Source organism: Arachis duranensis, chromosome 3, assembly GCF_000817695.3.
Source record: "Arachis duranensis cultivar V14167 chromosome 3, aradu.V14167.gnm2.J7QH, whole genome shotgun sequence".
In the NCBI taxonomy this organism is placed as follows: domain Eukaryota; kingdom Viridiplantae; phylum Streptophyta; class Magnoliopsida; order Fabales; family Fabaceae; genus Arachis; species Arachis duranensis.
In genome coordinates this window covers 129053376-129067924 of record NC_029774.3, presented here as the reverse complement: position 1 = coordinate 129067924, position 14549 = coordinate 129053376, and the positions used below count along the sequence as shown (strand labels likewise).

The following is a 14549-nucleotide window of genomic DNA, read 5'->3' as shown; positions in this document are numbered from 1 at the left end:
AGAGAGAGTTTAATTAATTTTGGTCTTGTGGACAATAAGTGGCTTTCAGGTAGTGTTAGGTTAAAATCTGCAGCAGAGGTGTAAATTTAATTTTTTATCGGGTGTATTTATAGTCTGTGTTTGGGTATATTATGCAGATCTCTACGCAAACCGTCATATATGGGTTCCAATCTATCTGGATCTCCACTTCATATTATAGTACCTGTAAATCAGACATTTTGAATACACTAGAGAGAGTTTAATTAATTTTGATCTTGTGGACAACAAGTGGCTTTCAGCAATTTTGGTCTTGTGGACAACAAATAGCTTTCAGGTAGTGTTGGGTTAAAATCTGCAGCAAGAGTGTAAATTTAATTTTTTATCGGGTGTATTTATAGTCTGTGTTTGGGTGTATTATGCAGATCTCTATGCAGACCGTCATATATGGGTTCCAATCTATCTGGATCACCACTTCATATTATAGTACATGTAAATCAGACATTTTGAATACACTAGAGAGAGTTTAATTAATTTTGGACTTGTGGACAACAAGTGGCTTTCAGGTAGTGTTGGGTTAAAATCTGCAGCAGAGATGTAAATTTAATTTTTTATCGGGTGTATTTATAGTCTGTGTTTGGGTGTATTATGCAGATCTCTATGCAGACCGTCATATATGGGTTTCAATCTATCTGATCACCACTTCATATTATAGTACCTGTAAATCAGACATTTTGAATACACCAGAGAGAGTTTAATTAATTTTGATATTGTGGACAACAAGTGGCTTTCAGTTAGTGTTGGGTTAAAATATGCAGTAGGGGTGTAAATTTAATTTTTTATCGGGTGTATTTATAGTCTGTGTTTGGGTGTATTATGCAGATCTCTATGCAGACCGTCATATATGGGTTCCAATCTATCTGGATCACCACTTCATATTATAGTACCTGTAAATCAGAAATTTTGAATACACCAGAGAAAGTTTAATTAATTTTGGTCTTGTGGACAACAAGTGGCTTTCAGGTAGTGTTGGGTTAAAATCTGCAGCAGAGGTGTAAATTTAATTTTTTATCGGGTGTATTTATAGTCTGTGTTTGGGTGTATTATGCAGATCTCTATGCAGACCGTCATATATGGGTTCCAATCTATCTGGATCACCACTTCATATTATAGTACCTGTAAATCAGACATTTTGAATACACCAGAGAGAGTTTAATTATGGAAAAAAAATTTACTTATAATTGGATCAAATATATTTACACCATGTGTTCAATTTCTTAGAACAAGAAGATCAATAAAATCTAGAAGAACATAGAAGAACAGTAAAACATAGTTCTTCGATTTCGAAATCAGAAACAGAAATGTGGAAAATGTACAAGATGAGTAAAACAATAACGTACCTTGAATAATATTTTGTTGATGGTTTCTGCTATTATTCGCGACGAGTTCAAATGTCTCTTCAGTTTGGAATGTTGCTCGAAACTTGAGGATGTGTTATCTTTGAAGGAGAAGAGGAAGAGTGAGCCATAACGAGCGGTTTTTTCGAAGCGTAATCGTTCGAGTGACGCGCGTGAAATTGACGCTCCATTTAAAAGGAGGGAGTGCGCGTGGATTAAACCTGAGTTGGGCCAACTTGTAAGAATTGTTTGTGTTATTTGCTTGTATGTGTAGCGGAGCCCAAAAAATATATATAATATATATTAGTTAAAATCAGCGGTTAAAATATAAAACACGGTTATTTTTAGTACACTTAGAAACTCTTCCTAATAAATATACTGATAAGTGATAACTGTAACCTAAAGTTGTTTGATATGTTTCTGATTTTTTCATTAAAAAAGTGTTCCTAAAAATTATTCAATTACTTCACCTCTCATCACCTCTCATCCTAGCAGACCTTCCCTCCCATCACCTCTCATCCTCGCCGGCTCCTGCCCGCTGCTCACCATTCTCGCCGGCTACAGCTAGTTTCTCGCCTTCTCCTCTCCTTGTTGCTGACCTGTCACCATCTGCTCCCCGTCGCCGCAGCACCTTCTTCTTCTCCTCTTCCCAGTGCCACTGTCATCGTCTTCTCCTTCACTTGGCACCGCGCCTTAGTCGTCTTTTCCAACATGTAAATCCCTCTCTTCTTTGATTTTGATTCGGTTTTAAGCTTGATTTCAAATCACATTTGCTTAATAAGAGCTTCTGTTTGGTCAGCAATCGTTTGAAATTAGCAATGATAAGGCAGGACTATATTGGGTAGAGTATCAACCTTATATCAGAAGTTTACATTAGTTAGAACCAGGTATTGAAGTATTCTTTCACTAGTACCTTAATTTTTTGGTCTTGATGATGATTGATAATAAAATTTAATATTAGGTTTGTTATTTACATTATGTTATTGTTCAAAAGAAAAACAGTGGCTAGATGCATTACCTTAATGTCATAGAAATCATTTTAATTTTGTTTATTGTAACTATGAAGGTTTCATGTATTACATATATGATTAGACTAGATAGGCGCTGCTTAGCTCTTGTGTATGCATATATTATTATTATGTTGAGAAATGAGAAGTTTGAATTGAGATGCTAAAATAGAAGAATGAAGGCAAGAGATGGATCCAAAAGAAACTAGAACCTTGCTCATTTACCTTGGTCCAAATAATTTATTAATTTATTTATTGTTGGGTTCTTTAGTTAAAGGCTGGCTTATATATGTGATTGAACTTGATAGTTCTGCTTAGGTCTGCATATAACTATAGCTCCTGCATATAGAGAGATAGGTTAAAAGAGAAGAATGAAGGAAAGAGAGGGAGCAAAAAGAGACAAGAACCTTGTCCTCCTTGAATGAAGCCACAACCTTGCCCGTTTCCCTCTTTTGAATGAAGCCAGAATTTTGCCATCTTCTTTTCCTCTAAAAAAAACCTAGCAGAGCAAAACATATGAAATGAGAAAATTTGGAAGAGAATAATGAGAGTTCCAACTGTCGACTCTACTTATATAAGGTAATTTTCTGTGAATTTTAATATTGACTAATATTTTAATATTTCAAACTTCTGGTGACTGTAGTTCAGCTAATTTATTATTAATGTGCAGGTTCGCTTTTTCAAATGTGCAGCAGAGAAAAAAGTGTCAAAGCGGAACATAAACACTGACTACCTGCATGTTGATATCCCATTGCACATCACTGCACAACATTGCACATCTCATATCCCATTGTTTTCTTGCTACAATATTTCTGCCCATTTGTCTCAGTTTGACACCTCACCTTCATCTCCTCCTCGCTACATAGTTTTATATTTAGTAGATTTGGCTATGCATTTGGGTCTGTTACCATCTGATATGTATCAAAGTGTTGGGGCAAGGCGCCTCCTATACCGCTCTCAGATAACACATTACGTGAAAGCAGGTCTCATTGACAATGCCATCAAGGTGTTCGACGAAATGACCCAATCAAACTGCCGCCTCTTCAGCCTTGACTACAACCGCTTCATCGGTGTCCTCCTCCGCCAGTCCCGCTTCGACCTTGCTGAGCACTACTACTTCCACCACGTCATCCCCCAGGGCTTCTCCCTCTCCCCATTCACCTATTCCCGCTTCATTTCTGCCCTCTGCAGTGTCAGGAATTTCACCCTCATCAACAAGCTCCTCCGTGACATGGACACACTCGGTTGCATCCCTGACATATGGGCCTTCAATATCTACTTGGACCTCTTGTGTCGCGATCATCGGTTGGACGATGCTCTGGAACTTTTCCATTGCTTGTCCCGCAAGGGAAGAGAGCCTGATATTGTTAGTTACACTATCCTCATTGATGCACTGTGCAAGTCTCGCCGGTTCAATGAGGCTGCGGGGTTTTGGCGAGGTTTGATTGATAAGGGGCTGAAACCTGATGCTAAGGCTTGTGGTGCTCTTGTGATTGGTTTGTGTTCTGGTGGTCATGTTGATTTGGCTTATGAGCTTGTTGTTGAGGTGATCAAGGGTGGTGTGGAGGTTAATAGTTTGGTTTATAATGCTTTGATTGGTGGGTATTGTAGGGCAGGGAAGATTGATAAGGCGCTCGCGATTAAGGCGTTTATGAGCAAGAATGGGTGTCTGCCGGACTTGGTGACTTATAATACCTTGTTGAATTATTGTTGTAATGAGCTTATGTTGGATGAGGCAGTTAGGTTAGTACAGTCAATGGAGACGAGTGGTGTGGAGCCAGATTTGTATAGTTATAATGAGCTGCTAAAGGTTTTTTGTAAGGCTAACCAAATGGAAAGAGCTTATTGGATTATGGTAAATAGGATGCAGGTTAAAGGGTTGTGTGATGTTGTTTCTTACAATACCATTATCGATGCGTTTTGTAAGGCACACCAGACTGGGAGGGCTTATAACTTGTTTAAGGAAATGTATAGGAAGGGGATTCAACCCGATGTAGTGACTTTCACAATCATTATAAAAGCATTTCTGAGAGAAGGTAGTTCTACTGTGGCCAAGAAGCATCTTGATCAAATGACCAAGATGGATATTGCTCCTGATCAAGTATTCTATACGACAATAGTGGATCACATGTGCAAGACTGGAAAAATTGATATGGCTCATAGCATTTTCCGTGACATGGTGGAGAATGGTATAACTCCAGATGTTGTCTCTTACAATGCCCTCATAAATGGGTTTTGCAAGGCTTCTCGAGTTACAGATGCTATGCATCTATATGATGAAATGCAAGCGAAAGAATTCCATCCTGATGCGGTAACTTTCAAGTTGATAGTTGGAGGGCTTATAAGGGAAAACAAGCTTTCAGATGCCTGTAAGGTTTGGGACCAGATGATGGAAAAGGGCTTTACACTCGACAGTCATGTTTCTCAGACCCTGATCAGTGCCCTTCAATTGAGTAATGCCACATAAACATGACATTGGTTAACGCCATCATCACACGTTCCTTTCTAATGGAAAACTGGCCTAATCGTTTGCTCGGAAAATTGTATGTGAAAGCTTGGCAACATGTTGAAGTGGTACCCTTTCTGCATGTTATGGCACCTGCAAATCTGTTTATCCCTTTTCTATGTTGCTCACAGTGCAATCCCATACCATGACTGTTTACTTGCTGCTCATGCTTTTGGACACTGAAACATACTACTGATTCACTGGCCAGTCTATATTAAAGGATCCAAGGCCACCCACCAAGCGTGGTTCAGTAATGGTTTTCTGCCACAAATGGAAATGCTGGTGTGCAGGTTTTGCTTCATACTGCCAACTGACTATTTACATGATGGATTGTTTGTCAATACTCAATATGATATAGGGCAAGTAGTTAGTTTCCCTTTGGCCATTTTTATACATGGGGAGCTATGCACCTGTTCTTGGTTTCATCTACCACAAACTGGTGTCAGTACCAATTGATTGAAATCACTCTAGCTACATACTTACGTCCCCTAGTTGTCTTCCTTCAGATAGAGGATGGCTTTGAGTTAGTTTTACTTTGCTCCTTTACTATTGGGGTAAATCCTTGGCTTTTGGCTATTCAATTCAGTTTGAGTCATATTCAGCCTTGCATATCAGAAAAGTTGATGATGAACATTTTATGTTGTTTTATGGCTCTATACATATGAACAACAATATAGCACTCATTTTAATAAAAACTTATTTTTACTGCCTTCTGTGATATATTGCAGAGCATAAGTTTGATTAGAGAAACACATTCATTGATGATGTTGTTACCTACACTGAGTTCCTTGCTACCTTTCTTCCTGTTATCCATGCAAATTGTTGAGCAATAAATTCAAAGTTTTATACCCCAAGCGTCCTGGGACTTATAGTACCAAATTGATAGTTTATTATTTGTGCATATTTCTAGACTCACATAACTCACCAGAAGAATATGGAAACCGAGGAGTGCTAGGGGGTCAGCAACTTTTGTGATTTGTAGCCATCAAATAGCCATCAATGATGATTTTAATGGTGTGAGATTTTATCCAATGACTCACTTTTCTTTGCTGGTTACATGCTGGCAAGAATTTAATAAAGTTGTTGGCTCCCTAGACTTTTCCTATGGTAAACATACAATCCGGTCCACTAAGTAGCCTTGTTAGGTTTTGTATTCAAGTTTATTAGATATTTAGATTATGGAAAACTGTGAATGTTGCCCCAATTTATGTGCTACTTTATTACTTGATTACTTCTCATATTCATAGTTTTGAATTAGCATATAAGAACCTTTTTCTTTTTTTTCCCAGATTATAATGTTAAATTGAAACTTGGATGACCTATACTAATATTAGTTTGGGCAATCTTTGATGTTTTTGTCTCTATCTGCAGCATGGAACTTCAGGCTTCTTAAAAGAAACGTCACCCAAATGGTTTCACTTGTCCAAGTATGTTTTTGTTTAATTGCAGCATATTATTTTTCTTAGAAAAGTTACTAATGATCTTTGATACTCTTTTGTATTTTTCATTTTTTGGTCCCTGCTGCAACTCCTATATGAAAGTATGAAACAAAATAAGACTATATGAAAGTACAAAACAAAATAAGGCAATAAAGGAAAAATTTGTTTGCGAATGATTTGACAAGAGCATACTTTCTGAAGGGCTTCCGAAGCAATGAAGAATGATCAGTAACCACCAAATCTTTGTTTCATTTGGTAAATGTCACTTTTCGATGAACTATTTTATTTACCCATGTATTCAAGAGAATCTTATTTTGGGGGAAAAAAGGACTCCTTTCTTGAAGCAGTTGCATTCAGTTAGGTAAGCATCAAGGTGCAAATAAATGGTTATTCGTCAAAGCTAAGTTTGAAAATGGTGGTTTCTTATGGTGTCTCCTTTTCCTCTTTGCGGGTATGAAACAAAAATGCGTGAAGCAGAACAAATTTACAGATGTAGATCCTCGGCTGCAAACTGTCATTTGTATGTGATTTCTCCTGTGACAACTCGGTACAAGATTGGAGAACTGAGAATTGTTGATATTATTCACCAAATCTTGTTGCATGAATGCTTAGTAGTTATCAATGTCCAGCTAGTGAGTCTGGGTGAACTTCCAAGTTTCTGGGTTTGGTTCCTCACATTTCTTACAGCTATTTTGAGTGGTAGTTTGGGGGTTGGAGGGAATGGAGGAAGAATAGTTGAAGTAGAAGGCATTGTTGTTGACTACATAATTCTGGAAGTAATGTCTTCTGTTCAGAAATTTGAAGATAACTTATGCCTGCAACTGTTGAAGCATTTACCGCAATTTTCATGGAACCGGGAAATTAAAGTGGTAGCTGTTCGATTCAGTATTTTACGAAGGGAGGTACTCTAACACAGATTAAAAGAGTGAAGAGATAGAGAGAAAAGGAAAAATATGTATGTGGGCACTTACCTTTTACGAATTCATATTTATTTCTTTATCATTTGAATGAAGGTGGTTGTTCCCATACATATTTCAATAATGTAGAGAGGTAGAGTGACATAGAGAAATCAATATCAGTCCTTTTTTAAAGAAGACATTCGGTATATTATGGACACTTTTATTATGTATGTGACTTTCCACCTTGAATGAATGCTTCCATTTGTGTTTTCATTAATGAATGCTCCCTCTTAAAAACTGTGCTGATTCCTCGGGTAGTAGGGTATATTGGGTGTTTTAAACTTAATAAGGTTGTAGAGTTTGTCATTCGTGTTTGTGGTCCATGTATTTTGGACCATAGTAGGGGGAAGGTATCTTTTGCAATTAGTGTAGTTGGCTTGTAAATTGTGATAGAAGAAAGAAACTCAAAAGTGCTCGTGATTGTTTAAGCCTTGCCTCATTAGGACCTTTCGGCACTCATTTAATTTTAAATTAATATATCTCTGAACTGAAATTATGAGGCTCATTTGTGATCATTGCGGAATCTTTTATTCCAAAATTCCTTCCCACATGTAAACTTGCACAAGGTTTTTTCTTCGCCAGTGCTGATTTTCCATATAAATCTAAGCCATTCACGAGCCTGGCAAAAATTTTAGCATGCAACATAGACATGCCACTTTATGTTAGAAAAACACAAATCGGCTTAATACTTAAAAGCGAGAAAAACACACTGTCCCACATACTTGGCTTATGTTTGATTCCTTACCTTTACATGAATCATCCTTGAAGTTCTGATGAAGTCATTCTCATTTCCTTTATAACTTTGATTTTTGTTTTGGGTTTAATCCTTCCTCCTTTACACTAGCTTAATAGCAATAACATAGTATTTGTCACTGTGTTTGTCTTCATTTCCCCACTTCATTTTCCGTTAACAACCATGTCTCGCCGAGAAACCAATCCTCATTTTTCTAGACCACCACCGCGAGGACATCCCGAAGATCATCGGCAGTCACCTATTCTATTCGTACCAGCCTCAGAACACCATGGCCAATATCCACAACCGGCACATGGAGTAGCACCTATGCAACAAGAAGATCCCCCTTACCACCCTCATTTTCCATTGCAACCGCGATCACAAGAACATCCCTATCCATTGCGGCCCCAGACGCAAGGACCACCACCACCACCACCTACCTCAAAAGCGCCGACCCGTGACAAGCGTAGCAAACCACAACAACAACCACCACCACCACCAGAATCTGGACGAAGGAAGCGGCAAGAAGGTTTAGCTTACCCACCAAGCAAGCAAAAGGTAAAAATTAGTGAGCCATCATCTTCCAAGCCTCCCGTTGTCACCCCAGTGCTACCCCCACTTAGCCTCTCTCCTGAGCCTCGGCAGCAACTTCGTGAACCTCACAGCCCCAAGCAAAAGCAGAGACATGATGGGCCGCGGCACCACCGCCCTCCATGGTTGCCTCCGCCGAAAAAGTCCAACCCTCTAACATGGTGTGGTGCTGTGTTATGCGTAATATTTTGGCTGATCATAATCATAGGAGGGTTGATAGTCCTAATAGTGTACCTTGTTTTTCGCCCCCAGAGCCCTCATTTCGACATATCTGGTGTCACCCTGAATGCTGCATACCTGGACTTTGGATATATGCTCAATGCTGATATCACCATTCTTGCAAACTTCACAAATCCAAACAAGAAGGTTCATGTAGACTTCAGCACAGTGAGCATCTATCTATATTACGGAAATACCCTCATTGCAACTCAATATGTGGAACCTTTCTCTGCTGCAAGGGCTCAGTCAAGGTTTGCATATATTCACATGGTAACTAGTCAAGTTAAGCTGCCACTGGGAGAGAGCCAGCGCATAGTGAAGCAAATGGAAAACAATGGAGTTTTGTTGAGTGTGAGGGGTGTTTTCAGAGCAAGGTCTAAACTGGGAAGCATCTTAAGGTATTCATATAACCTCTATGGCCTCTGTAATCTCATGGTCACACGCCCGCCAGATGGGGTTTTGCTCAAAAAGAAATGCAGAACTAAACGCTGAAGCACCATATTCTTTTTTGTCCTTCTATATTGGGGGGTGTTTTTGGTTCTACTTAGTTTCACCATATTCTTCTTCAAATAGCAGCTTAATTGGGTTAACCTTTGTCGTCTTATTTATTTATTTCTTTTTTGCTAAGTGAAGAGCTACAAATTTGTATTCAACCATTCATATTCTTTTTCTTCTCCAGTCCACATATCAGGGATTACTTGTATCCTTGTTCAAAATTTCTTTGTGATGCAGGGCTTTTAAATTTTACATGAACGCCTTGCCCAATAGTAATAAATCTGAAATCCACAACACGACAGACTGAAACTCAACTCGATATTTGTAGCTAGCGCTTATATTTTTGTAACCATACAGAGAACAACCAAGTAAATAGATGCTGATCATGGTGTCATGTAGCTTCTGAATAATTAAAATATTTGAACAATTATTATTAACAATCAGAGTGGCGCAGCGGAAGCGTGGTGGGCCCATAACCCACAGGTCCCTGGATCGAAACCAGGCTCTGATATAACAGAGAAGCTTCCTAATCTTTTCGAATGGGTTAATTACAATGTATACTTAGGATTAATCACTTTTTTAAACCAAGAGAAGCGGGTAACTTAATATACTTTACTTAATGAAGACAGCCCCACTATTAAAAATTTAAAATAAAATTGCTCCCTCCACTGTTCGATTGTCTGTTGTCTGTATAACGAAGTTTCCTACCTACCATTCTTCCCTCTCCTCTCCAATTTTATCCCCTATGCTGTCGCCTACGGTGGTAACTCACGAAACTGCCCTTTCAAAGAGAGGCTTGCCGCTTGCGCAAAAATATTGCCTACGTGGCACCATCCTACCCCTCAATTCTGTCACACTCATTTGCATAGGACACCACCCAATCCTTTCTTTTCCCTTCCCCCGAGTTTTTTTTTCTTATTCGAATTATAAAAGGAATGAAATAATCATATACCCTAAAAATAAAAAAGAAAACGAAAGAAAATCGAGTATCCCAAATCCCAATTCCTGGAACGGAGTGGTTGGTAGTGTGCGGTGCGGTGTTTCCTTCTTCTTCGTCATCTTCAGGTTCCCAATTACACGACACCATGATCATGTCCTTTCAATTCGCAACCAATAACAACAGCATCATCGTCTATTCATCAGCAACCTAAAATTCTAAACCTAAAACACTACTCCATTAGATTTTAATTTCAGACTATAATTTCTCCAACGTTTTTGGTCTTCGCTTCAATTCCTAGGGTTTATCGTTATTCTTATATGTTATTAAATTAAATGGCTGCCGCCGGCAACGAGGATGCCGACGCGGTGCTCAGCGACGTCGAGGACGAAGCCGGCGATCCTGGTCCGATCGCAACAAAAGCTCCGTCTCCGGAAGACGTCTCCGTCGAGAAACTACGGGAGCTTCTAGGCGAGCTTGATCGGGAGCGCCAGGCGCGTCTCGCCGCTGAGAACTCCAGGTCCGAACTTCAGGTGTCGTTCAACCGCCTGAAAGCGCTGGCGCAGGAGGCAATCAAGAAGCGCGACGAGTTCGCCAGGCACCGTGATGACGCCGTTCGCGAGCGCGACGAGGCGCTGAGGAAGAACGACGCCGTTTCCTTGGAACTGGCAGAATCTAAGAAAGCAAAGGACGAGGTTGCAAAGCAGTTGGAAGAGGTTGCGAGGGAGAGGGATTCACTAAGATCGGAGATTGGGAATTCAAGGCACATGCTTGAGACTGGCATGGAGAAGATTTCCGCCAAGGTCAGCAGCTTCAAGAATTTCGGGCCTAATGGGCTTCCACGGTCGCAGAAGTACACCGGCCTCGCAGCCGTGGCTTATGGTGTGATCAAGAGATCCAACGAGATCGTTGAAGAGCTCTTGAAACAGAACGATGCGACTTTGAAGTCTAGGAACGAGACTAGGGAACAGATGGAGCAGCGGAATTACGAGATTGCCATTGAGGTTTCTCAGCTTGAAGCAACAATTAGTGGACTCAGGGATGAGGTTGCAAAGCAAGGTTCCTCAATTGAGGGTTTGGAGAAGGACTTGGCTGATAGGGATAGGAAGTTGAGCGAGATGGAACATGAGATGAAGGAGAAGTTGAGGGAGGGACAAGGTGAAGCATCACGGTTGAAGGAGTTTCTTGTTGAGTGTGAGGATAAGTTGAGTAAATTGGAGGCGAGGATGGAGTCAATGCGGCCATTGTTGATTGATCAGTTGAGCTTTGTTTCAAAGATTCATAATCAAATTTGTAATGTTGTTAGGATATTAGATGATCAGAATAGCTCGGAGCTTTCTGAGTCGTTGTTTGTGCCGCAAGAAACTGATGTTGAGGAGAATATACGTGCCTCTTTGGCTGGCATGGAGTCTATATTTGAGTTGACTAGGATTGTTGTTCAAAAGGCAAAGGATTTGATTGAGGATAAGGATCGTGAAATTAAGAGATTGGATGAGACCGTAACTCGTTTAGTTAAGGAAAAGGATCAAATTGGCTCCTTACTAAGGAGTGCTTTGTCAAAGAGGATGAAATCCGATCCATCTTCGAGAAAGAATGAGCTGTTTAAGGCTGCAGAGAATGGATTGAGGGAGGCTGGGATAGATTTCAAATTCAGTAAGGTTCTTGGGGATGGAAACGATGCAGTTTCAAATGACAAGACAGAGTTAACTGAAAAAGAGGAGGACGAAATATACTCTCTGGTGAAGTGTTCATTTTGTTTCTTGATTCTTGGTGAAACAAATTGTTTTCATCTCAGTTTGCAGCTTTTAAGGTTCCTTGGAGTTAATGAGTTCTTTATGCCTACATTGTGCACAGGCTGGAGCATTGGAGCATGTTGTAAAGTCATCTCAGCTTGAAATCATTAATCTCCACCACACTGTCGACGAATTAAGGTACTTAACATTAATCAGAACCAAATCCGGTGTTATTTTCTAGGTTTCCTATTTGGAGGTTGATAAATGAAAATCTTAACCTTATTCCCATTGTTCACTGAAAAACTTGCTTATTTGGTTTCCTAGTTGCGCTGACTTAATCTTTAATTTTTTGTGTTTTCTTAACTGCATTAAGGGCAGAGTTGAGTTTACTTAAGCAGCACATAGAAGCTCAAGCTAAAGAGCTTGACCATAGAATGCTCCGGATAGAGGAACTTGAAGAGAAGGAGAGAGTAGCTAATGAAAATGTAAGTTTAGATATGTGACTGTAAGCTTAATTTTATCTAGTTTCCATGACAATGGTTGGTTTTATTCTGATATATATATGGTGTAGAACGTAGAACTTGTCTTGGCCCTACAGTGGATGATTAGGGAGGGATATTTGATTGTTGGTATTTGTTTTAACCAAGTATCAAGTTGGTCAATTTGTGTGTTGTAGATTGAGGGGCTAATGATGGACATTGCTGCTGCCGAAGAAGAAATTAACAGGTGGAAAGTGGCAGCAGAGCAAGAAGCTGCTGCAGGTAGAGGTGTTGAACAAGAATTTGTGGCACAGGTATGTTAGCAATATTTGTTTCCATGTTTGCTATATGTGGAGGGTTTCATAGAACATAGTTGAAAAATCACTTTTGAGAGCAGTTCTCGCTCTATCTCTTCCTTCAGTTGTGAAATGGTGAAGTGAGTATTTCAATATTCGCAGTTGATTAAAAATGAATTCTGATTGATAGTCATACCTTGTTTCCATGAATTCCATTTCTGCAATCTAGAATCATATTTTGTGCATTCATTCAATATCATTACACTTATGCTGGACAAATTTATTACTGTAAATATAGCAGGTTGCTATTTTAAGTTGCGATACAAAACCTCCTACTATGATCAGTGTTTAATGAAATTATTTGTGTTTTGTTCTGCATTTGCAAACTTGCCCTGTTAAAGTTGATTTTTCATACAAGTTATTTGGAACTGAAGTGATCTTTTACCTTTGGTATAAAGACCGAGACATAAATGTTACACCAACTGTAAAAGCAAAAAACTATTGCTTTATAGTAAAAATCAATGATCAATAATGATGCTTTTCAAACTGGGTTTAAAACGAAGTAAAGATCAACCCAAATAAGTAAAAAGTCCAGCAAGTACGCTGCAAATCTTCTGATAGTACTGGTTCAGAGTTAACACAGAATAATAAAAGATAAGTGGGAAAAGAATGAGTGCATGTGATCACCTATTTGTTCTCTGGAATCTGGGTTGACGTAGAGGAAGACAATTATAGGTACAGCCAGGGGTATTTGAGAGGATCCTCTTCTTTGGCTTGTAGTATAGACCCATTTAGTAATTGGTTTACTATGTATTCCACTATTAGTATTCCTAGTCATAATTGTTGGTTTCAAATTTCTAGTTGTCAGCACTGAAGCAGGAACTTGAAGAAGCAAAGCAATCCATGTTAGAGTCAGAGAAGAAACTAAAATTCAAAGAAGAGACTGCAGCTGCTGCCATGGCTGCAAGAGATGCGGCTGAGAAATCTCTCAAGTTGGCAGACTTGAGGGCATCTAGACTAAGGGACAGAGTGGAGGAGCTTACTCATCAGCTCGAAGAGTTTGAGAACCGGGAAGATTCAAGGGGTCAAAACAGGCCTAGATATGTATGCTGGCCATGGCAGTGGCTTGGCATGGACTTTGTAGGAGTTCAGCATCGGCCTGAAACGCAACAGGAGGCTTCTAACGAAATGGAGCTTTCAGAACCCCTCTTATAGTTGGATCTTTTTTATGATCTTCATTTATTTTCTTTTCTTTCAATCTTTTTCTTTTTTTGGTGTATTTATGTTGATTTCTTCAAGTTTATGCCATAAATTCGTAGCTTATAGCAACAGGTTCCCACACGCAATGCAGCAACGGTGGTGTTTAGTACCATCTTGGTTGTCCTGTACAATCCTTTCATTTGAGTAATTTGCACATACATTTTCATTACATTACACGAACCGAAGAGTCTAAGATTTGCAGTCTTGTTTGCCCAATAAACACATTATACATTACCCCATTGTGTCCACTTTTGATGGAAGACAATGCCCTCATTTTGACTGGTACGGGATATGTCGTTTACCAACCTTCAAATGGAAGATATTGGGCAAAGTTAACGGTCAACAACACTGTCAAGCTTTTGTGTCTTGCACCGGGTACAAATGTCAATTGAGTTACCATTTAACACCAAGTATATAAGTACTAGTTATGCGATGGGATGGTTATAGGTAATTAGGTATATATTCGACTTTATTAGACTTGAGTTCGAGGTTGTTCGAGGTTTTGAATTCTTTGAGATTTTC

The 14549-nt window shown here is 39.3% G+C and overlaps 3 protein-coding genes and 1 long non-coding RNA gene across 19 annotated transcripts in view; all 4 read left to right on the top strand.

Moving 5' to 3' along the window:
- LOC127745717 (uncharacterized) overlaps positions 1 to 1122 on the top strand; it is a 1579-nt gene extending 457 nt beyond the window's left edge. Inside the window, exon 2 of the long non-coding RNA XR_008007111.1 lies at positions 1029 to 1122. This is a non-coding gene — a long non-coding RNA (uncharacterized LOC127745717). The remainder of the gene's footprint in view (positions 1 to 1028) is intronic.
- Positions 1123 to 1802: 680 nt separating this feature from the next.
- LOC107481835 (pentatricopeptide repeat-containing protein At1g13040, mitochondrial) lies at positions 1803 to 7724 on the top strand. 16 transcript variants are annotated; one of them, XR_008007102.1, is made up of 6 exons: positions 1803 to 2086; positions 2173 to 2260; positions 2730 to 2959; positions 3051 to 5440; positions 6258 to 6686; positions 6803 to 7652. XR_008007102.1 is itself a non-coding variant. In XM_021139332.2 (4 exons), exon 4 carries the CDS (start codon positions 3270 to 3272, stop codon positions 4845 to 4847), a length of 1578 nt encoding a protein of 525 aa, XP_020994991.1. In that variant the 5' UTR covers positions 1803 to 2086; positions 2173 to 2260; positions 2730 to 2959; positions 3051 to 3269; the 3' UTR covers positions 4848 to 6246. The 16 variants fall into 16 exon arrangements, 1 of the variants encoding a protein (XP_020994991.1); XR_008007101.1 differs by having other exon boundaries at positions 3051 to 5176; positions 5393 to 5440; positions 6258 to 7650; XR_008007106.1 differs by having other exon boundaries at positions 3051 to 5176; positions 6258 to 6313; positions 6527 to 7649.
- Positions 7725 to 8131: 407 nt separating this feature from the next.
- LOC107481598 (NDR1/HIN1-like protein 6) lies at positions 8132 to 9500 on the top strand. The gene has a single exon (XM_016101868.3). It carries the CDS (start codon positions 8201 to 8203, stop codon positions 9317 to 9319), a length of 1119 nt encoding a protein of 372 aa, XP_015957354.1. The 5' UTR covers positions 8132 to 8200; the 3' UTR covers positions 9320 to 9500.
- A 770-nt stretch (positions 9501 to 10270) lies between these two features.
- On the top strand, positions 10271 to 14261 carry LOC107481836 (uncharacterized). Its single transcript, XM_016102160.3, has 5 exons — positions 10271 to 11998; positions 12114 to 12190; positions 12366 to 12477; positions 12669 to 12785; positions 13629 to 14261. Exons 1-5 carry the CDS (start codon positions 10595 to 10597, stop codon positions 13980 to 13982), a joined length of 2064 nt encoding a protein of 687 aa, XP_015957646.1. The 5' UTR covers positions 10271 to 10594; the 3' UTR covers positions 13983 to 14261.
- The last annotated feature ends 288 nt before the right edge of the window (positions 14262 to 14549 follow it).

Bases quoted from the DNA above. Each gene is read 5' to 3' on its own strand.
- LOC107481598 (XM_016101868.3), top strand. From the start codon at position 8,201: ATGTCTCGCCGAGAAACCAATCCTCATTTTTCTAGACCACCACCGCGA.
- LOC107481836 (XM_016102160.3), top strand. From the start codon at position 10,595: ATGGCTGCCGCCGGCAACGAGGATGCCGACGCGGTGCTCAGCGACGTC. The intron at 11,999-12,113 runs GTGAAGTGTTCA...CATTGTGCACAG, and splicing joins AGGACGAAATATACTCTCTG to GCTGGAGCATTGGAGCATGT. The intron at 12,786-13,628 runs GTATGTTAGCAA...TCAAATTTCTAG, and splicing joins AACAAGAATTTGTGGCACAG to TTGTCAGCACTGAAGCAGGA.
- LOC107481835 (XM_021139332.2), top strand. From the start codon at position 3,270: ATGCATTTGGGTCTGTTACCATCTGATATGTATCAAAGTGTTGGGGCA.